General features: G+C 47.7%; 7 protein-coding genes across 8 annotated transcripts; 2 read left to right on the top strand and 5 right to left on the bottom strand.

Annotated features, from left to right (window-relative positions):
- Positions 1-1,533: 1,533 nt before the first annotated feature.
- On the bottom strand, positions 1,534-4,802 carry E1B28_012164 (uncharacterized protein; the record flags this gene model as incomplete). Its single annotated transcript, XM_043157246.1, has 11 exons — positions 1,534-1,650; positions 1,718-1,874; positions 1,941-2,143; positions 2,208-2,780; positions 2,836-2,877; positions 2,930-2,941; positions 3,006-3,410; positions 3,462-3,577; positions 3,645-3,663; positions 3,713-4,376; positions 4,504-4,802. 11 exons carry the CDS (start codon positions 4,800-4,802, stop codon positions 1,534-1,536), a joined length of 2,607 nt encoding a protein of 868 aa, XP_043004613.1.
- A 543-nt stretch (positions 4,803-5,345) lies between these two features.
- Positions 5,346-7,079, bottom strand: E1B28_012163 (uncharacterized protein; the record flags this gene model as incomplete). Its single annotated transcript, XM_043157245.1, has 8 exons — positions 5,346-5,442; positions 5,504-5,758; positions 5,818-5,918; positions 5,971-6,090; positions 6,144-6,178; positions 6,239-6,299; positions 6,352-6,644; positions 6,695-7,079. The coding sequence occupies 8 exons, from the start codon at positions 7,077-7,079 to the stop codon at positions 5,346-5,348; spliced, it is 1,347 nt and encodes a 448-aa protein (XP_043004612.1).
- Positions 7,080-7,183: 104 nt separating this feature from the next.
- On the bottom strand, positions 7,184-9,942 carry E1B28_012162 (uncharacterized protein; the record flags this gene model as incomplete). Its single annotated transcript, XM_043157244.1, has 13 exons — positions 7,184-7,243; positions 7,299-7,395; positions 7,447-7,655; positions 7,712-8,147; positions 8,213-8,424; positions 8,473-8,665; positions 8,713-8,732; positions 8,789-8,946; positions 9,007-9,048; positions 9,101-9,424; positions 9,477-9,631; positions 9,695-9,773; positions 9,840-9,942. The coding sequence occupies 13 exons, from the start codon at positions 9,940-9,942 to the stop codon at positions 7,184-7,186; spliced, it is 2,088 nt and encodes a 695-aa protein (XP_043004611.1).
- Positions 9,943-10,307: 365 nt separating this feature from the next.
- On the top strand, positions 10,308-10,786 carry E1B28_012161 (uncharacterized protein). The gene is made up of 2 exons (XM_043157243.1): positions 10,308-10,443; positions 10,498-10,786. The coding sequence occupies exons 1-2, from the start codon at positions 10,323-10,325 to the stop codon at positions 10,719-10,721; spliced, it is 345 nt and encodes a 114-aa protein (XP_043004610.1). The 5' UTR covers positions 10,308-10,322; the 3' UTR covers positions 10,722-10,786.
- Positions 10,787-11,482: 696 nt separating this feature from the next.
- E1B28_012160 (uncharacterized protein) lies at positions 11,483-13,110 on the bottom strand. The gene is made up of 4 exons (XM_043157242.1): positions 12,971-13,110; positions 12,528-12,887; positions 12,191-12,483; positions 11,483-12,129 (listed from the first exon to the last, which is right to left on the bottom strand). Exons 2-4 carry the CDS (start codon positions 12,700-12,702, stop codon positions 11,545-11,547), a joined length of 1,053 nt encoding a protein of 350 aa, XP_043004609.1. The 5' UTR covers positions 12,703-12,887; positions 12,971-13,110; the 3' UTR covers positions 11,483-11,544.
- A 50-nt stretch (positions 13,111-13,160) lies between these two features.
- Positions 13,161-15,798, top strand: E1B28_012159 (uncharacterized protein). Its single transcript, XM_043157241.1, has 14 exons — positions 13,161-13,487; positions 13,543-13,970; positions 14,021-14,044; positions 14,109-14,153; positions 14,217-14,277; positions 14,344-14,359; positions 14,411-14,450; positions 14,507-14,615; positions 14,674-14,690; positions 14,743-14,884; positions 14,947-15,150; positions 15,211-15,283; positions 15,347-15,479; positions 15,533-15,798. Exons 2-14 carry the CDS (start codon positions 13,712-13,714, stop codon positions 15,631-15,633), a joined length of 1,224 nt encoding a protein of 407 aa, XP_043004608.1. The 5' UTR covers positions 13,161-13,487; positions 13,543-13,711; the 3' UTR covers positions 15,634-15,798.
- A 91-nt stretch (positions 15,799-15,889) lies between these two features.
- On the bottom strand, positions 15,890-19,799 carry E1B28_012158 (uncharacterized protein). Of its 2 annotated transcripts, none has more exons than XM_043157240.1 (4): positions 18,841-19,799; positions 16,382-18,788; positions 16,200-16,322; positions 15,890-16,149 (listed from the first exon to the last, which is right to left on the bottom strand). In XM_043157240.1, the coding sequence occupies exons 1-4, from the start codon at positions 19,181-19,183 to the stop codon at positions 16,101-16,103; spliced, it is 2,922 nt and encodes a 973-aa protein (XP_043004607.1). In that variant the 5' UTR covers positions 19,184-19,799; the 3' UTR covers positions 15,890-16,100. The 2 variants fall into 2 exon arrangements, with proteins under 2 accessions (XP_043004607.1, XP_043004606.1); XM_043157239.1 differs by having other exon boundaries at positions 16,200-18,788; positions 18,841-19,407; positions 19,462-19,799.
- Between the last annotated feature and the right edge of the window lie 50 nt (positions 19,800-19,849).

Genomic DNA, 19,849 nt, shown 5'->3' with positions numbered 1-19,849 from the left:
CACGCAGGACGAGATATATATAGTCACTGGCTGCATCGAAACAATTCTGTTTGTCTCAAGTAATACGGCTGTGTCAAGAGCGGTTAGATGACTGTTGGCAGAGGGTGCTGAACATGATTTGAAAAAGGATTTACAGAACGTAATGTAAAGGAGAACACTGAACAATGGAATACAACTACGAGAGGGACGATATGGAAACACTGGGGCGTATGTAATAAACGTAATGTATGAGTTAGGTAGAGTTAGAGTTCGAGATAAGCGCAAAATACATCGCCTGTGCGTTCACTCCGTAGGCATCCGCCAAGACGGAGGTTTCTTCTCTCCATTGAGACGGGTTGCTTTGACGAGCACATAGCGGATGGTAACAGCATGGTCATGTCGTTTGGAGAGTATGGAATTCTTTATTGCATCTATGTGCTTATATCCTTCATCGGAATCGTAACCGCGACCGTCACCCACTGTGAGTTGGAGTACCCACAGTATAGAAGTGCGATTCCGGGTTTGGATAAGAACACCGTCCAACAGCGGTGTGTTACAGACTTGGGAGAAAAGATAAATGTCTGTTTTCATGTCGTTCCAGCTGTTGGAGTTGAAGGGGCAGTGGGAAACGGGTCGACCGGATGGTAAAGTTATGTTCGGCTCTACCACAGCGCCTAACGATAATCCCTCTCAAAGTCCATCTAGGACCAATTGACCATGGAGAGCACAGGTAAAGCATACACGGAAGCAACGAGGGGTCTTCCTCTCACCGTGACATTTCAAATGTTCAAGTTGGAGTCGCCTTGATGCTCAGGGGTGAACAGGAGGAATCCAGGGCGATAGGGAAAATTGAATCGCATATTGATGGATATCTATAGGTGATAAAATGGCCGAAAGAAAAAGACAGAGTGAGAATAATCGTCGAGACGGATAGCTGAGGCTCAAGCGCTCTCCAAGCGCACTCTCTATCTATCTCTCCCAATTTGGCAGTCGCCTTATGGGGAACGGGTCGATTTTAAACTCCGGCCTTGTCTACCATCGGCCGGTCGGGCCTCGGTCGGACGTATGACTACGAAATGGCCCATAAGTAATGCATAGCAATGCATCATCTCTTCTCGAAACAAAATGCCCAGGACGCTCATTTCATCGTATGTGATGCTGCAACCGAACCCGCTTAAGCTTTCTGTGCTTCTTTTCCGATTTCCCGGCGCTAAGATAGCAGTCCAGAAAGTATACTTGAGATGAATGGTTTTCTTTCAACGGATCGGAGTCAGGATGTCTGCGTTCAGAGCAACTCTAGCTTCACAAAACATCATAACAATGCTACCATGATCTCGAGAGATCAAAGCTTAAGACGCTATCGTCTATGTTGCGCAATACATTTTCTATACTTAGACTCGACGATGTTGCGGAGATGTTCAAAAATAAAAAAAAGTCGGATTCGACATGTGAAATCCTCCGTATTTGTGAGGCCGGTTGGGTACAGACTACATTCTCATTATTTACTAGTACAAGTCGATTCTTTTGATCGTCCATTTCAAATAACTGCCTCGTCTAAATATCATACACAACTCGAGCTCCGACCCATGGGTAGGGATAGTTTCGTTGGTACCAGTTTCGGACTGACTTGCGCTCAGCGATACGAGGAATCGTCGCATAAGAGCCTCCGATCTGTATTTTTCGGAAGAATCATGAGTTTCTTCCATGCTGCATGCAGGTACGTATGAGAGTCACTTACCACCACCTGATGACACCCATCGAAGAAATCCGCAGAATAGCCGGGATAGAGCTCTGATGGAGTAAATCCATCATATTTATCGAACAAAGTTGAAGTCCACTCCCACACGCCCCCGTTATGACCCCTTCCGCCGTCCTTCTCACCCCCGGTCGTCGCCCTTCAGAAAAAAAGACACGTGAATACGATAAGGAACACATGGAAAGAAAAAAAAACAACGCCTCACGGAATAGGGTGCCAGTTCCGGAAACCGATGTTAGCGCCACCTTCGAATCCCGACTTGAACTTCTCGTAGAACAATCGCAGCTCTGGCTCCGTAGGAATACGACCTCCTTTGACTGTCGCATAAGCTGAAAGGTTGTCGAATGAAGTTGCTACTGGCCAATGATGCGCCACCTTCATAGGCACAGGTCCATAGAGCGTTCTCACCTAATCACAAAAAAGCTAAGCATCAAATATCATGACATAGACGGATGTCAGTGTGGAAACGTACCTGGGTCTCGCCCTTGTGTTCAACCCAGCTAGCAGGGAGCTGGAATCGATCACGATTCGCCTTGAAAGCAGTATAGAACTCTCCATTGGTGACCGGACGCCATTCAATACGGAATTGTCCCACTTGGTACTCTCGTTCAGGATGCTCGTTATCCCAACCATATTCATGCTTTTCGAAATCTTTGATGTTTTCTGGAAGTTTGTCGTCTGCGTCAAGATCATCATGACCTACAACAACCGTCGCAGGGCCCAGAGTCACGGTTGATTGCTCCGGTGCAGGAAGGGTGTTCCAATATTCGGTGAGAGAGCCCCAATCAGGAATCGCGAATCCAGGAGGAGAGATAGTGCCCGTGCCAGCGCGTTGAATTAGCATGTAGAGAAGAGTTTCAGCATGAAGAGCTTCATGCTCGAGCGTCATGAATAGCACTCGACCCATTCTTCGCGTCAGCTCCTTAGTACCATTGTCGATATCTTCATAAAGTTTCAAGAGTCGTGACCGGACACGAGAACGGAATTGAAGGATTGCAGTATGACTGGGCCATTCTTCATCCTTTCGTGGGACCTCGGAGTGTGACTGTAGCAACGAAATCAGGGTTATCCATAATAGAGGGACCAAAGTTTGGACGTACATGGCATTGGCTAGGATCATCGACATTGGGATCGATACCACGCTAGAATGAGAGTCGGTATGAAAAATCGCCGCTAATTCCACTTCTTCCTTACCTCAAAGATATCCTGGAGACGGCATAGTGGGCGTCAGAGGCTTCTATGTCGGACTCAAGAAATTGTGATACGCAACCTTAAAGTAATCTGGCTCCGAATGTGGTTCGTCTAATAGTTTTGACAAATGAATGTCAAGGAATGCAGGAATATGACCAAGATAAAACAAGCAGATGTGTCGAAGGTCGATAGGTTTCTGATATAACATTGAAGGGGGTATCATGCGCAAGGTGATACAATCCCAGAGTGCCCAGACATTCTCCCACTCTTGAGGAGACGGTACACCAAATGTCGTTGACGTATACGCTTTCTTCTCAACAAGCTGCCCATCGGCATTGCATGCGAAACGAGAGGATAGGAGCGGGAAATTGAATGCTGGCCGTTCAAGTAGCCAAAGCGAATATCTAGACTGGCTGTCTGACCAGCGCTGCACTGGCCTCAAATTGCTTTCCGAGAAAAGGGTGTAAGCGTCCTTTTCGGAAAACTAAATAGAACGTTAGGCCAATTCTTAATTGTGTGTGCAATAAATGGTCACCTTCCACGATTCCTCCACTTTGATCAACTCATTCTCGAGGAAATGTAGAGATCCTTCGTCGGAAGGTAGCTTGAGACTTTGCGAGGACTTGGATCGGTAAAACGCTTCGTGCCGGCCTAAGTATTTGAAGGAGAGTGAGTGCAATCTAGACAACAATCCAAAATCCTAGAGAAAGTTACTCACGTTGTTTTTCATCATACCTCTGTGAACGGTCGGAATCAGAACGAAGGACATTCCGCTCAACCACTTACATTAACATATTCCCATTGATTCTCATCAAAGAAGTTCTCGTTACCTAATACTCTTCCCGCAGCCTTCAAGCCATTCATGATAAACCTCCGCGTATAACCACCGTCTTCATTATACGCCTTTTCAATCATTTCCTTCTCGTTGTCACAATCCAGCCCAATTAGGAGCGTGTCTCCGGATCCAGGTCGGAGAGGCAGAGAGCGCAGGAAGTGCGTACCCTCCTCACGAGTGAAATTCCCCAACGAGGATCCAAGGAAAAGAAGGTGTAAAGGAGGTTGAGCATCGTCTGGGGTCGATGGGTGGGAAGTAGAGTAGTCGTGCGAGTCACTTGTAGACGACTCCGACTCGTTCGAACCAGGCGAAGAGTCGCGATTGTCGAGTCGCAAAAATGAAGTCGCAGCTCTGTCAACATAGTCGGGCGTGACCGAATGCATTCCAGCAGTCTCGATGTATTTAAGCCCGTCGTCGTACGTTCCCCACATGCCCTTTGTTGCAATCTTTCCTTCCAATTCCTTTCCGATATGAGAGGTATTAATCTCTCCAAGCGTTCGTTCCAACTCATTCCTTTCGAGGTCAAGGGCGTAGTAGGTCATTGGTGGTTTGTCAGAAGGGTTCTTTACTAGGCGAGAGAGTGCAAGCAAGATGTGAGAAGTCTTTCTCAAAGCACTGCAAGCCAAGAGATAACATGGTCAGTTCTTATGAGGTTTCGCGGTGATATGAGTTGAAAGAGAAAAACTTTGCTCACGCAGGGAGCAGATGACATTCCGACACGAAAAAGGAAGGATATACTCACCCTGCTCCAAGCTCAATAACCGCTTCCCCCTCCACCGGACCAGCGCCCCCGTGCATGATGTGAACCAATTCATCAGCGCGTTCCTTAAGGATTTCTTCCTCAGCAGCGAATAGGTAGTATTCGGGAGCTTGCGTGGTTATGTCGTCGTATAGCTTCAAGCCTCGTTCATCGTAGAGGAGCATGGTTGGGACATGTTTCTGTCCTTGAGGTTGCCGAAGTCCATCGAGCAGCTGTTGGCGAATGGCGAGTTCGTTGTCCTCTGTACCGTGTACGTGCACGTCTACAATATCAGAAGGCATGTAGTATCGCGTCAAGGGGTCAATCGCAAAGTCAAGTCCAAAATCAAGTTAGGAGCACATACTTGCCAATTCACCCCCTTTTTAAGTGCCAGAAACAGCCCCCGTGGAGTTTGTGACGTACCGCCTTTCTCTGCAAGATCTTGTATCCACACTACCGTTACGGCGTGGAGAAATCGGCTGAATCATGCCAATGGGCCCAACGGGGGCATCGGGGCCTGCTACGAAAATAAATAAAATACCGTCTTCTAATGCAACAAAGATTCGGAAGCGCTCGTGCGCCATCCCATTGGCCTCACCAGATTGGGAATAACACTTAGTAATCTAGAAATGTTTCAATATCAAATAAGTACTTGAATGTCTGGAAAACCGCCACTGGCGTATCATTCTGTCAGATGCGGGCGGATCCTATAAGCCCCAGCCTGAAATACGTCATCACCGATCTTCAATTCCCATTACAAGTCCAATCAAGCTTGTTTTCCTTTGGAAGACAGCGACAACTTCAGGACAACGGGGCGTTGCGATTGCAAGGAACGCATCGAGACTCTAATTGTCCTTATCTGCTTCAACCAGCTCTCTAGCTACTCGCTCCAACAACTCTTCTGACCGAGAATTGCGAGCGAATACCTTCCCATCGCCCGTGCTAGAAATAAATCACAGTTCAGTAGAGGGAGTATAATTACAGAAAGAATGGAAGCACTTGCCTAGCTCCACCGTAAAGGAGCCGCCTTAGCCACCCGTAACGACCGTTCCACCCAAATACCTGACCCCAATTCTTTTTCCATCCAACGTCATATAGTCGTATCGTTCCATGTGCGTCCTTGACCAATCTCCGTTGGGGTGAAGATAATTCGTGCTCTTGCGGCGGGTCGGAGAGCTTGTGGCCGGTACGAGGTAATGGAGGAAGATATCGAAGGATTAAGAATGGGGAGATATGTTCCAAAGTGGTCTGGTTGGTTCTAAATTTACATGTTGACTTGTTGGAGAAGAGTTTAAAGCGAGAAAGAAGGGTACATACGTGACGAGGTACAGATGATATATCAGAAAGGAACCGATGACGATGGCAATTATGCAGCCAGCGAAAAAGAGTCCTAAAGTATGAAAGGGTATACTCTCTTCCTAAACAACAAGAGGTGAGTATTGAGTTGTTCAACAACAGTAAGTTACGCACCACATCGAAAGGATGAGTGAATGCATAATATATGAAGGAACCACAGATGGCGACCAAATAAATCGCAAGTAAGGTTATACAGGAAAGGAAATGCAAGAAAGCGGGGTACGTTCTATGGCCCTAAGTGACGCATCTGAGAAAGCATACGATTTGGGAATCGGGGCATTGCTTACAATACACCTCGAGCCGAGCCAAGGGCAGTGATGGTCTATGGAGAGAAAGATACATTCCTGGATTGGAACAACTTGCAAAATTCAACAACACTCACCCATTTTCAAAACACAACGACCGCATGTAGAACAGTGATGGGTTCTTTCAGGTTTGGGTGCCTAAAAAATGAACGATTATTCGAGGTTGGTTCAGATTCAGCGAAGCACGCACCCAACACTTCCGACACCACTTCGCAGGGGAGTTGAAGTCGTCATCCATGGTCAACAACGCTTCTGTCAATCCTACTTCACGACCGTGATCATCTTCGTTACTTTCGTCGCTGGATACTGGCCCAGGATCGCGTGCCACACAAACGATGAGGGACGACAGGGCAAGACCCGTCAGAGTATAGGTTACGAATAGATGGAGGGTGAAATGGAAAGTGTCGTTCAGAGTCTTGAGATAGTGGATGACGAGGAAGTACAATAGGGAAGGATGAGGTGCCACGATGAGAAGAATCGTTACTGGCGTTTTTTCTCATTAAGAAGAACCGGGAGAGGATGAAAGTACTCACGATACAGGGAGGCATTATGGTACCACCTCCTCAGGACAGGTTCGTCGTCTGAACTTGCACTCAATGGGTTCATTAAAGTGGCAGACGGTGGAAGGTCATTGAAAGTGAGTAAAGGCTGAGGTCGTTCGTTTCCAGCGAGCATAATACTATTAATAATGACAACTGTTTCCAAGGCCCTGTCTAGAGGACAGCCATGCGGGTGAATTAGATTGAGCGGGAATTCAATATTCAAGGATAAACAAAAAATAACACACACACACCCTCTACCAGTATTACAGTTACTATTAGACGGCAGTATTAGGCCATGAAAGCGCAAAACAAAACAATGGCAGAAGCTAAAGTGGTAGTGTGCTAGCTGTCTTTCCGAAAAAATACTAAGGAACATGGACCCTCGAGCGCTCGCTACACAGTAAATATAAATATATTGGCAACTTCATCTTGCACAGGAATCGTCAACAAAATTCGATAGAAACACCAATTCGGTGTACCCTAGAGCTTGGCCGCTCTTGCGAGGCGTTGTCCACGAAGCAGCAACGGCTTTATGAATTCCTATAAATAAATCCCATCAGATATAACGAACAACACAACAGAGTCGGCGCCCGACCTCATATCCCTCTGGGACCTCTGTTTGATTCAGAGGCTCCGTCTGCGCTTGCTCCCATAAAGCTTTGTAGACTTGCCCATCGTACACACCAAGTGCACTAGAGGAAGATAATCAATTTACATTCAATTGCTAGACTAAATGGAATCACCTGTCAAGTTCCCAGTCCGTAAAGCCAAATGCATCAGTAAGTCCAATAGCTTCGGGAAGAAGGTCCTCGCATAAACGAAGAATGGCAAGCCGTAAGGTTCTGGCAGGGTCCCTGGAGCGTGGTAACTCCCGTGAATCATGGGGAGGGAATCGGAGGAGCCCAAAGGAGAGAAAGTCAGTTAAGCTGGCTTCGATTGTAGTAAGGAGGTACTGGAAGATAACGTTTGAGTAAAATTTCACAAAAAGAAAGCGCACAAGATGGTTACAAGAATGTAAAGACGTCTCACGACTTCCTGGTCCTTTGTACTCATCTCGGACTCCCTCAATAGAGCCAACATCTCCCCCACTCGTCCGGCCACAAACGCCTCCGTTGAAGCCTTGCTGACTCGTTGGTAAATAGTCGCGTCGGGAGAATGGCTCGTCTGGGCTATTTCATGGACGAGGAGCGATGCGCGCCACTCAAGTAGAGTGATCAACACAGAGGGGTCAAACCAAGAAGCCTCCAATAAGATTGGAGGTTCAGGTTGACTGTTATCTGGTTCTGGGAGGAGTAGCCTGAGATAGGCCGAGGACGGTGGTAGAGAACTCGCAAGTTCCGAAGTTTTCTGGCGTTGCGAATTAGCATTCTTGAAGAGCATTGTAAATGCTTTGAGCGCAGCGCGGACAACTTGTTGATCAAGGACATAATTCTCTCCTTCATAGCTATAGACGTCTCATTTTCATTTTAACTTGGAAATGACCGCGAAAAAAAAGCTTAAATGACTTACGTGACAGAGGGTAGCGATTCAGCATAGTGTCTTCCTATACCAGCAAATGCGCTGTAGCCATGCCCGCCCATCGAGCGTCTAGCAGTCTCCATATCCTGCACCGAAGCACTACTACATAGCACTTTGAGGCCACTCGTGGTTGCGTGTACCTCGGCCAGTAAGGATGCATCTCCGGTTGCTAATCGTTCAGACATTTCTGCAAACGACCTGACCTGGAGACTAGCGTCAATTTTATTGTATGAGTATGAGGAGTCACTCACCATGGCTCTTCCAAGTTCAATAAACACGTATGCCCTAGCCAATATAGGGAAGAGGCGCACATTAACTGAAGGATATTGGATGACAGGAAGTTCAAGTCCATCCGAGCCTATCGTGCCTTGCCGTCTAACAGTCGCGTATCGTATAGCAATAGTAATGGCCTTTGCTGTAGACCAGCCTGCTCCAGTGATCATTCTAAAAATCAATATTAGCGAGGTGAAAGGATGTGGAATGATTCCTACCCAGATCGGATGTAAAGCATCTGTGCATCGGAACTATCAGACACTTAGCAAAGAATCTATGAAAGGAGTAACGTACACCACCGTAGCTGATTTTGGCGTGAAGCGGCCTGACATACCTTCCGTCTTCAGTGACATGGGAAAATTTGGAGAGCATGTGCCATTTGGGAATGCGGACACGATTGAAACGGGCAAAGCCGTTGTCGACTGCAGAATACCCAGCCATGGCCTTTGGTCCTTGATCATCGTAAGGATAGGTACGTTAAGTAAATCAACACGTGAAAGGAGACCAGGTACCTATATCCCCAGTAGTAATTCCTGGAAGAAGTGTATGGTCATCTGCATACGCCGAGGCATCAGCTACTGCAACATTTTATGCAGGGATGTTTACCTAGAGACCTGAGCTGAACGAAGAATAGATGTGGTCCTACATCCGTCCCATCAGGAAGGATCAGTTTGGCTTGAACGACACCATGAGTAGCTGTCTTCCCGAGTGCACCTATCCACCACTTCGAGCTAGTCATGGTGGGAGAATGCAACTCGAATTCCTGAGTATCGGGGAGATACGTAGCCGTGGTCTCTAACGCGCCGACATTCGTTCCGTGTCCCAGTTCGGTCTGGAGATAACATCCAAGAATGCCGCGATGAATTACCAGGTCAGCGTATTCTTTCAAAAGTTCCTTCGAAGCTTGCGCAAGAAACACTGGTTCAAAAGCTGAATGGAGCGTGAGCGAGCCGTAGGGACTGCAAGTCGATAATAGACGGACCAACATTATGAAGATGTATAGGTAATGTCTCCCCTATTGCAAGCAGAGCAAACAAAATATCAAGGTTTGTCCAATCATGTTCTTCTTGCAGCTCGTATATACGTCTCATCCTCGCAAGGGCACTACGGTACCGTTGGGACCTTGTCGTGAAATCTCTGTAAACCGTACCGTTTCAAATCAGTTGAAATGAATGCTGTACTCGTGCGGTTTATACTGACTTTCCGGTCACGTCAAAAATAGGATCCTTCGATATTACTGAAACTATACTATACTTGTGTTCCCATGTTTCGCGTCCATCTACAAGAAAGAAAGAAAGGTGAACAAACAAGAACCTGGAAGTAAACAAAGGTTTCCACTGCGTACCGTGAAGGTAAGCTCGAATAGAAGCTATGTCGACGGATGCTCTATTTCGAGCACTTTGCATATCACTAAGATTCTGCGTACCAAACTGAGTTGAGTGGGACATACTGGATAACGAAGAGGAAGCGAGCGAGCGGGAAACTTCAAAGTTGGCCGGGTTGCCGCTCCAGATAAGGCGTGATCTTATCGTTATCTCATCCTAGTCGAACTTGGCTAATACATGATACCACGCCTACAAATGGACGCGCTTCTATCAGGAATACCAGGAATGAATTCAGAGGATAAGAAGAAAAAGAGCAAGGAACAAGACGACGACCAGCCCATCAAACACCTTTCTACTACGGGGTTCTCATTCTACAGCACAGAACGCTCTCACCGCGTTTCGTCCTGTCCCTTCGCTTTTTGTCCTATTTGCACAGCGAAGGTCAAGTTCACCGATTGAGGAGGGAATGTCCCTAGACGTAAAGAATACGCCGAATACATCAGATGGGTTGCAAGATATGTTCGACCGAAATCGTTGGGTTAAACGACGGAAAGGAGCGAACTATTCTTATTCTTACTCGTGCCAAACGTTTGACGACTGGCAAAGTCACCATTCATCGCACGCGTACGCCCCAAGTTTTTTTTCTCGATAATCCATTTATCTGACGTGTCATCCAAGGTAATCTCATTGTTGCCCGCGAAGGAGCTCCGAATACTACAAAAGATCCATTAGTCGTACACAGCTCTGAATATGCCACCTCCAGCCACATCCTCTTTCAGGCAATATTCGGTATCACTTCACGACGCGTTCGCATCGGCTTAGTAGGATCAAGGCAGTCTGCCGTAGAAGTGACCCTGAACTCAAATGAAGAATTCCAGTCGTCGGTGATAGACATCGTATAGAGATGGTCATCAGAAAGTTTCACTGAAACCTATCCCTTTCGCCTACGAGATCTTCGACCCAGATTGTTAGGTTCCTCAAGCGATCAAACTGTTCATTTACTGATTCTTCGTCAGCGGCCGATGCGTGCGCGTGGCTCTCAATACCCTCTGCCCGCTCAACTGAAGGAGATTTTATGAGGGAACGAACTATGGGGTCGTCTACCAGATGTGGTGGGTAGCGTCTTTTTTGTAGCGATGAAAGATGGCCATGTTGACTTGCAAGTGTTGACGGCTTTAGTACGACCAACATCGATGAAAGCATCACCAGTCGCCCCGAAGAACAACAACATTCGTATCCATTTGTGGTCCTCGGTCGTATAGCCTCACTTTAGCTGCCGTTCAGTCGCAAGGTGCCTCTAAATTAAATCCTTACGTTCTCGCCTACCAACATACCATTTCAGGTGCAATAACAACCGAGGAGTACGATGCTGTGGTCTGTGCTACTGCTACTGGGTACAAACGCCCAGTTTGGATAGATCTCCTCAAGTGGTGTCAGATCGGGAAGCACATCCTAACACGGATGCTTCACAACTCCGTCTGGCACCAGAGACTGAATTGTATCGATGCCCATCATGAACTGTATACAATATCCAGACGTGCAGTGCATCGAATATCTCCCTTCTGTCGCCTACCTTGTATCTCTCGCAGCTATCGGGTGTCTAATCGTGCTGGGACCGTATGGAGGAGGATGTATAACTGTCTTTGTTTATTCTGATTTAATTGATGATATTGCATCCCGCTTCGCGCAATATTTTACAATTTCCCTTTGACCGACATCACGGATCTAAGAACTTAATTGCTTCTTCAAAAAGACTAAGACGTCGTCAAAGACATTTCCCCACAAGTCCTCTGCGTTGGGGGTCATGACGTCGAAGTAATGATCCTGCCCTGGCACAAGCTTCAAGGTTGATTCCACCTCAGCGTCCTTCAACAACTGATGAATATTCTGGGATTCGTGAACGAGAACGGCTGTATCTTCTTCGCCGTGGAGGAGGTATGTAGGGGGCCAAGATGAAGTGACGTTCAGTTGTGGGAATAGCGCACGATGATGTTCTGGGATGGTGTCAATAAGGCGTTGCTTTGAGTCACCCACCAGGCTCCTCAGAGAAGCACTGATGCTGGGTTCGTATTGACCGGTGTAGTAGTCTAGGTATGTCCCGAGTTGGAGGTATAGGAAGACTACCGCCATACGAGGGTTCGCGGGGAGTGGGGGGTTGGAGCCTGGCACGAAAGTGAGCGGAGACTCGGAAAGAAGGTCAGAAGCCACTTTAGCGGCGAGAGGGTGCACGTAGTCGGCGAACATGGATGCGTCAACGAGTGGCCTTCCACGTAGGAAGGGTTCTGACTTGGGGTTCAAATAGAAGGGAGTCTAGAACACGGATTGAGTGAATGAATGGATTGGCCATCGGTTTGTATGGAATTTGACTCACCAAGAAGTCTCCTCCTGAAGCAAATATGGGTAGCAGTGCCGCAGGCCTGGGAGTAACATGGCTTGCAGCGAGATATGCACAGAGTCCCCCGGCGCTGGACCCTGAGACGGCAACCTTTCCAGGATCTATCTTGACTTCCTCCCCTGTCTCACGACAGACTTTGAAGTCCTTTTCACGGAGAAAGGCGAATAGGTCTTTGATATCCTCGACCACGTCATGGCCAGTCGTTGGTCCGGTCGGGATCAACCTGAAATCAGCAGAAATGAAGACATAGCCGGTCGAAGTAACTCGGTCTGAGAGCGTGAGCGTCTGAAGACGATGATAGTGGGAAACCTACTTTGCAGCCAGTGCGGAAACAGGTCACGGCGAGAACCCATAACGAGCCCGCCTCCATGAAAGTAGACGACTGCCGGCGTTGGTCCTTGATTCTGTTCATGTGTAGGAAGATAAAGGTCGAGTTTGATTGGAACGCCTTTTACGACTTTGTAAGTTAAAGTGATGGTGTCGCTCATGGCTATGGGATTTGACGATCGGAAAAGGACGTAAACCAGATATTTTGAGAGGGTCCTTCTGGACAACTTCTGTCGCCACCTCTTATACTGATGGTGAAACTCAGGCGGTGTCCTCTATTTCAATAGTCGGTAAGCCGAATGATTTCTCGCAAATAGCGATACTGATGGTGAAGAAGTCTATTGGTCTACAATTTCAATGGTCGGTAAGCTGAATGATGTATTTCCTGCAGAAAGCGAAGCAAAGTCGGGAAGGAAGATCGTTTCTTACAGTTGCGCAGCCAGTTGGAATAAAATTTTGAAATTTGTACATTGAAGAATCATACATCGGCAAAACATCCCGTCAGTCCTACTCGTTGACCAGGCGGATTGGCGTAAAAAGTAAAAAGGTGCTGTTTGAGGGCGATACTCAACGCACAAGATGGTCATCGGGAACAAGAGGCAACAAATATCAAGTTTTCCCACCCTCCACTCACCTCAATACAACTTAACCCGCTGCCAGATCTCTCCATAGAACCATGATAAGAAGGCGATAACTCTAGTAGGACAGAATGCATGGAAGTCAGACGCCCAGAATCAACTTCCGTTCAATCTCTTGTTCGAATTCCACGATCTTCCTAGACCGACTGTGTAAACCGAACATGCGGAGATCCACAAATGCAAAATGCACATCGGGACATCTATAACTCGGACTTCAAGGAAAAGTTTTAGTTTACACCGATTCTCTCAGCTGTTCTTAGGCTCTTAAGAGTGAGCTGACGACAAGAAGGGCAGCCACCACTCCTTTGGTTAGTGTAGTCATTTTTGTTCCAGTAAACGCAACTAATCCGAGTCTATTCTTAGTAGTTGTCTCCTCGAGTTCTCGGAAAGAAGAAACCTTTGACATCTTGGTTGGATATTTAGAGGGTTCTGGACAGTGTATAAAAGCCCAATGTTGCCCATCTCCCTTTCTTTTGTTTGAACACTACCATCTCCTCTCATCTCCCGTCATTGTCAAGACAGCCTCACATACATGGCCTCAGTCAACGTCGCCTCCTTTCAGAGCGTGCTCTCCCGCACTGGCGAGCAGCCCGTCAACCACATGAAGGATGTTGTAAACCGCGACCGCGTCCGCGCTCAGAAGCTTCAGAGAGGCATAACGCCTCACGGTCCTCTCGTTGTCCCTGACCTCAAGAAGAAACCGGTTCAACGCGTTGGAGCTGGCGGGCTACCCGGTGAAAAACCAGCCACTGAGAAACCAGACAATATGTCTGTGGACGTCACTGACAGCGGTAAGTGTGTGTGGGCCGCATTGCTGTCGATATTCTAACTCTGTTTTCAGCTATCATTTATGTTATACCTGTAGGTAAATAGCTCTCTGGACCTTTTCATTGAAGAGACGACGTTTACGCGTCGTTCATCCGCGACAGCCATTGGGAACCCTGCTACAACGTTCAGCCTTTTGATTGACACGGGTCAGCTCTGTTTCCCTACACACTTATAACTTCTCTACGCCAATAACATCACACCCCTTACAGGAAGCTCCAATACCTGGGTTGGCGCTCATAAAGAATATACACCAACCTCAACAAGCCAGACGTGAGTGGAATTCCCGCCCATCTCACATATGTTTACCTCTTTCTGAAATCTAACTGATTATGACAGACAAGGAAAGGAAGTTGTATGTCAAAGTCGTTTATTCGAAACTGGCCCCTCTGATCACAACTTCCAGAAATTGATCTATGGATCAGGGTCTTTCGTTGGTACTGAGTGTAGGTTTCTTGAAGATTATCCACGTGAGATCCTTCTCAGGAAGTTGTTGACTTAGATACCGACACCGTCGCATTATCTCCAAACATGGTCATCAAGAATCAATCCATCGGTGTGGCCAAAAGCACTCAAGGTTTTGGAGGCGATAACGTTGATGGTATTCTGGGGTATGTCACCGCCCCTTATGATCACTTGGAGCCTCTGATATCGATCCTTACTTCTCAGAATTGGCCCAGCTCGGGGTATTTCCCCCACTATCGACCTCCTTGCTTTAGCTGAGATCAAATCTGCTAGGCACTCCTACTATTACGGACAACATGCTCAGTCAAGGAATTATCAAAACAGAGTCTATCGGAATCTTTTTTGCTCCAACTCCTGACAAGAGTCAGAACCTCGCTAACGGCGAGATTACTTTTGGTGCTGTTGATGAGAGCAAGTACGTATTTTACATCCTTCGATTGATTAATGGTGACCCATTCATTCGACTACAATCTACAGGATCACTACGCCCGTGAAATATGTTCCTATCACAAAGTCCTCTCCCGCCAACCGTTACTGGGGTATCGATCAGAGTATCAAGTACGATGGAAGCGAAATCATGAGCAATTGTGCAGGCATTGTCGACACCGGAACAACCCTCATAATGCTTCCGACTGACACCTTTGACATGTACAAGAAAGCCACTGGTGCTGTCGTAGATCGGCAAGTCGACTTCATCACCCCTATCAAGTCTTCGTCGTTGCTGATTCACACTACGAACAGGGCCACTGGACTTCTCAGCGTAACCGCTACACAGTTCAAGAAGATGAAGAACATGGAGTTTCACATCGGTGGGGTAAGCAACTGATTCAACCCGTGACAGCAGACGTGAATCAAGGATAAACATTCTCTCTCCCAGACCACATACGAGCTTACACCTAATGCTCAAATCTGGCCACGTGCACTTAACAATTTGCCCGGTGGCAGCCCCGACAAAATCTACCTCGTACTTGCCGACAACGGTCCCTCCGGAACCGGATCAGATTTCGTTAGTAAGTTGGCATGGTCTCGATACATGAACCTGACAAACTGACCTGTCCCATAGACGGCTTTACTTTCTTGCAGAGATTCTACAGCGTGTATGATATCACCCACACCCAAGTTGGCTTTGCCGAGACGAAGTTTACTCGTGCCGAAACCAATTAGGTCGATTATTCTTTTCTTCGCCAAAAGATTTGATGTTCAAACCTTCCTTGTACGATGTCTATATGACTGTTATGACTTCGCTGTCGATACGATAGTTGAACTGGCAAAACGATACAGTAAACTATCTCATAATGCACAATGAAAGTGGCAACTATTCAGAATCAGTCAAACCTGGCAGGGGCTGTTTATCGTCGGACATTGGCCGTGAACGCGTGAACCCGTCGACGGCACTACGCTCCTTGGGGGAATGTGTCCGGGGATGGAGAATCGCGAGCCGGCGTCGTCGACCGGACCATCACCACCTCCCTCAACGAGAGTGTCGAGTGTCTTGTTCTCATTCCTTAGTAGCATACACACACCGTTCTAGTCGGAATCGGAAAGGCATTACATTCCCCGGTCCTGTCGTTTCTCATCTTCTCCAGTAAGTTTCACCCAAGCCACTATGTCACTAAGACAGTTTAAGTATGCTAACTCATGTCGTCGTAATTCTCATGCACCACAATATCCATGACCGACCTATTCAGGAGTTGAATCAGCCTAGACTCAACATCGTGCATTATCCATACCTCAAGTTCATCGAAAATCCGGTTTCAACATCCGTCAGTGTCAAGGTATCAATGGAGTGCACTCCCGGCGCTAAAGCCAAAAACTCTATTCCCACAGATTGGCAAGCAGAGGGGTGAAGAGGGCTATATGAGGACCATGTGATTCCCAAGGTACTCTGAAGAAGACGCAAATTCCAACGTACCCAATCCTGACACGATTCTCCAGAGGTACAACACCAGGCAACGCCGTTGCTCTCCCGCTTTCAAAGCTCTTCCTAAGACTCCCCAGCCTTTCCTCGTTCTTTCTCAGCATCCTCGGATCCGGACAGCTGACATCAAACCTTCTCGTCCAACTTGACTTGTTGAACACAAAGATGTTCAACGCAAATCTATCCGACGGATGTATCTTCCCCGTCTCGGTTGACTTCCCCTTGTGAATCAGTCCAATAGAAACAACGATTGGATCCGCTACCCCTCCACCCAAACGACTCATGTTCAATCCAACGCCTCCACCGCCATCGAATATTCCCGGAGGAGCACCACCATTACCGAACCCGACATGGGGGGTAGGCGTTTGGGGCGAGTATCCAGGACTGGAACCCATCATCAATCCTTTGTCTCTAGGCACTTCGACACTGGGTCCTGAATACGAACCATAACCGGGAGAAACGTTGGCTCCACCCTGAGGTATATAAGGGCCTAAATTGGGCGTGGGCGGTAGCGGTGATTGATTCGGGCTTGCATGTGTCGGGTATGCAGGGTATGCAGGTGTTACTGGTGGCATGTGGCCCATCATCACTTGGTCCAATGATGGGCCTGGTACTGATACAGTGAGATTCCCAGCTCTATCTTTGAATGGGGGCAGAGGAGGTGCTTCGTAGGTAGTCGGTGATCGAGGTATTTGAGTTTGAAGAACAGTGGATGGCGGTGTATAGGACAACGGAGAACTTCTCGGTCCAGAATCACGGCGTTCCCGTTGTGGTGGGACACCAGGGAACCCATCTCTTCTCTCTGGTAGAGGAGGGGATGACATTCCTGGCGCAAATGAGTTTCTTGCACCAGCAGTGGCCGCTTTAATCAGGCCAGCAGCCCCAGATGTGATACCTGCACCCGCAACTGTGTGCCTTCGGCTGTCAGCGATGGAACTTGCGTAAGCGGGTGTAGACGACCGTGAAGATGTTCCACTTTTTGATAGGGTGCCAAACGAGGCACGCCGGGCATCACCAGCAATAAGAGGCCCAACATTCGACGGCGGTAAACGAGGAGACGTTATGGAGGCTGGAAAAGGAGATGCAGGTTCAGGTAAAACAGAGGGAGCAGAGGTACTGAAAGGACGGTTCGGGTTAGCTGTGGGAGTGGATTCCATCGAGTCATCTTCGGCACGACGGTCTATCAACGAAGTCGTCGAGAGGTCCAAGATACAATTCCAGCGCGTACAGAACGTCGAGGTAGGATAAAAAGATGTTTCCGTTTCAGATGGAGAAACGTAACTGGGTCTTCCAAATATCTTCAGTGTGACTGACCTCTGAAGCATGTCCTTCCCACCGGCTGCTTGGGCTAATGCCTTGTTTCCCAATTTCAGACCGGCGCTTCTTCCTTCAATTGATAGGGTGGACATGTAATCAACTTCCTCTGGACTTCGTAAGAACGTCACGGCATATAGAAGATTGAACTGTTCTCGTGGAGTGAGAAGGAGAGGAAAATTGTTATCGACTGTTGCCTTCTTTCTCTTCAACGATAACAAGGCATCTGCACCCCATCCAATCAGGTGTGCACTAGCCCCTTCGCTCTCGCCACCGCCAATGCTGACTTCGACGCGCTCAACGAGAAATCCACCAGCATTCCGTCCTCCATAATCACTTGACTTCGAAAAATGATCTTGTTCATTCTCGATCTCAACACAGAGAACGACGGTGCCCTCCTCAGAACCGGAAGAAGGCTCGTCCTGTTCTTCCTTATCACCTTCCTCGGACCTATTCTTCCCATCATTTCTCTCAACACCATCACCTGAAAGATATCCTTCGTCCTGCTCTGCATCTATCGTTAAAGAAGGAACAAATACTGTTCTCATTCTCACTTTGAACCCGCTTGTCGCGAACAACGTCTTACGGAAGCTCTTTCTGAGAGTCGGGTGGGAAGCGGGTTTTAGTCCACCGCCAGGTGTTTGCATGGGACTGTACAGTGGCGATGGGGGTAGGCCGGCGGGTGTAGATGGGAGAAAAAACAGAGACGATCGCATGGATGACCCTAGTCGAGTGCTGGGGAGAACCAGTTGACTCTCAGGAGGATTGATTACAGGTGTTGAGCTCGGTGAAACAGGCGATTGAAGAGCGGAAGGGACTGAAAATAAGGCCCCGAGAAGATTGACTTCTCCGAGACCACCTTTGGGAGCTGAAACTTCTGGTTGTGAAGAGAGATTTGGGGCGCTGGGGACAATCGGTGAGGAAGAGGGTACGGTTAAACGGTTTCCCCCTATCGTTGAAATGTAGCGAGCTAGAGGATTCTTGGGTCCATTGACGGCAACGGGAAGATCTCGCAAAGTAGTCGAGAGGGTTATGCAAAGAAGGGGAGAGACACCTGCTGGTAGCCGGAATGGCAATCGAAGATAGGCTAACAAACGTACATGAGCGTAGGACACAGAAAAATATTAAAACGTACCCACCGACAGTAAAGACAATTTTGTACGCTGCAACCCAGACGTTTTCCCTCTCCGACCAAATCAGATGGAAATCTTCCTGTGGCTTTGCTTGATTTCTTGTCATTTCCACGGTTTCTTGTTTCGAATCTGGATTTTCCGTCGCTTCGTCGCCTTCGTCGCCAAGGGTGCTCGGTCCTTCCGCACCCCATATCCGGGTACATAGCATAACACCCTCACTCTGAGCGTATCTTCGATCGGTTTCAGCAGAGGCAGGTGTGGGAATAGGTGTAGCTGGCGGTAGTATTGGAGGATGAACACTTTGTGGGGGTACTTTCGGAGACGGATTGGGGGATAAGTTGAGAGCCATGGGTTTCTTCCCTTTCAACGAAACTGAACGTGGAGGTACATCTGTACGAGGCGTAGCAGTGTTCGGATGGTCTGTGATGTCAGGCGTAGGCGAGATATACGAGGCTTCCAGAGACACTTGAAAGTGCGCGAGAAAAGAGAGGAGGGTGTGAGGAGGGTCAACGGGAGAATTTTCGGGTTCTGGATGTGGTATACGAGCTGTAAGAACAGCTTGAATGTGTTCATCTGTATTATCCAGTATTATGACATTCAAAGAAGGAGATGTAGGTCAATTCGCACCAAAAAAGGCCTCTCGTCTATCGCCCAGAGTACCAGATCGCAGACTATCGAGCCATTCGTCCGTGGCAAGTTGGGATGGAGGGAATTCCAAGGAGGTGTTCGGTACGACCACGTCTAAAACTGTAGCCGCAAACAAATGCTCGAACTGAGAAGTCATTACGTCCACAAAAGATTCAATTCGTGTCTTTGAATATTGGAGAGTGAGGGGGTCTGTACATGAAGATATCCAGGCGATACCTAGCCAATATACATGGTGGTCGTGGTAAGAAATCTCGACAGTACTGTAATCACACGCGTATAACAATAAAATATACATGAAAGCATATATATGCTTTCATGTTGTCACTTACAATATAGTACTCTATAACAAAGAACGCGCATGTGGAGC

This window comes from Marasmius oreades, chromosome 8 (genome assembly GCF_018924745.1).
Source record: "Marasmius oreades isolate 03SP1 chromosome 8, whole genome shotgun sequence".
NCBI lineage: Eukaryota > Fungi > Basidiomycota > Agaricomycetes > Agaricales > Marasmiaceae > Marasmius > Marasmius oreades.
Note: the sequence above shows the minus strand (reverse complement) of the source record. Positions and strands in the feature narration are given on the sequence as shown.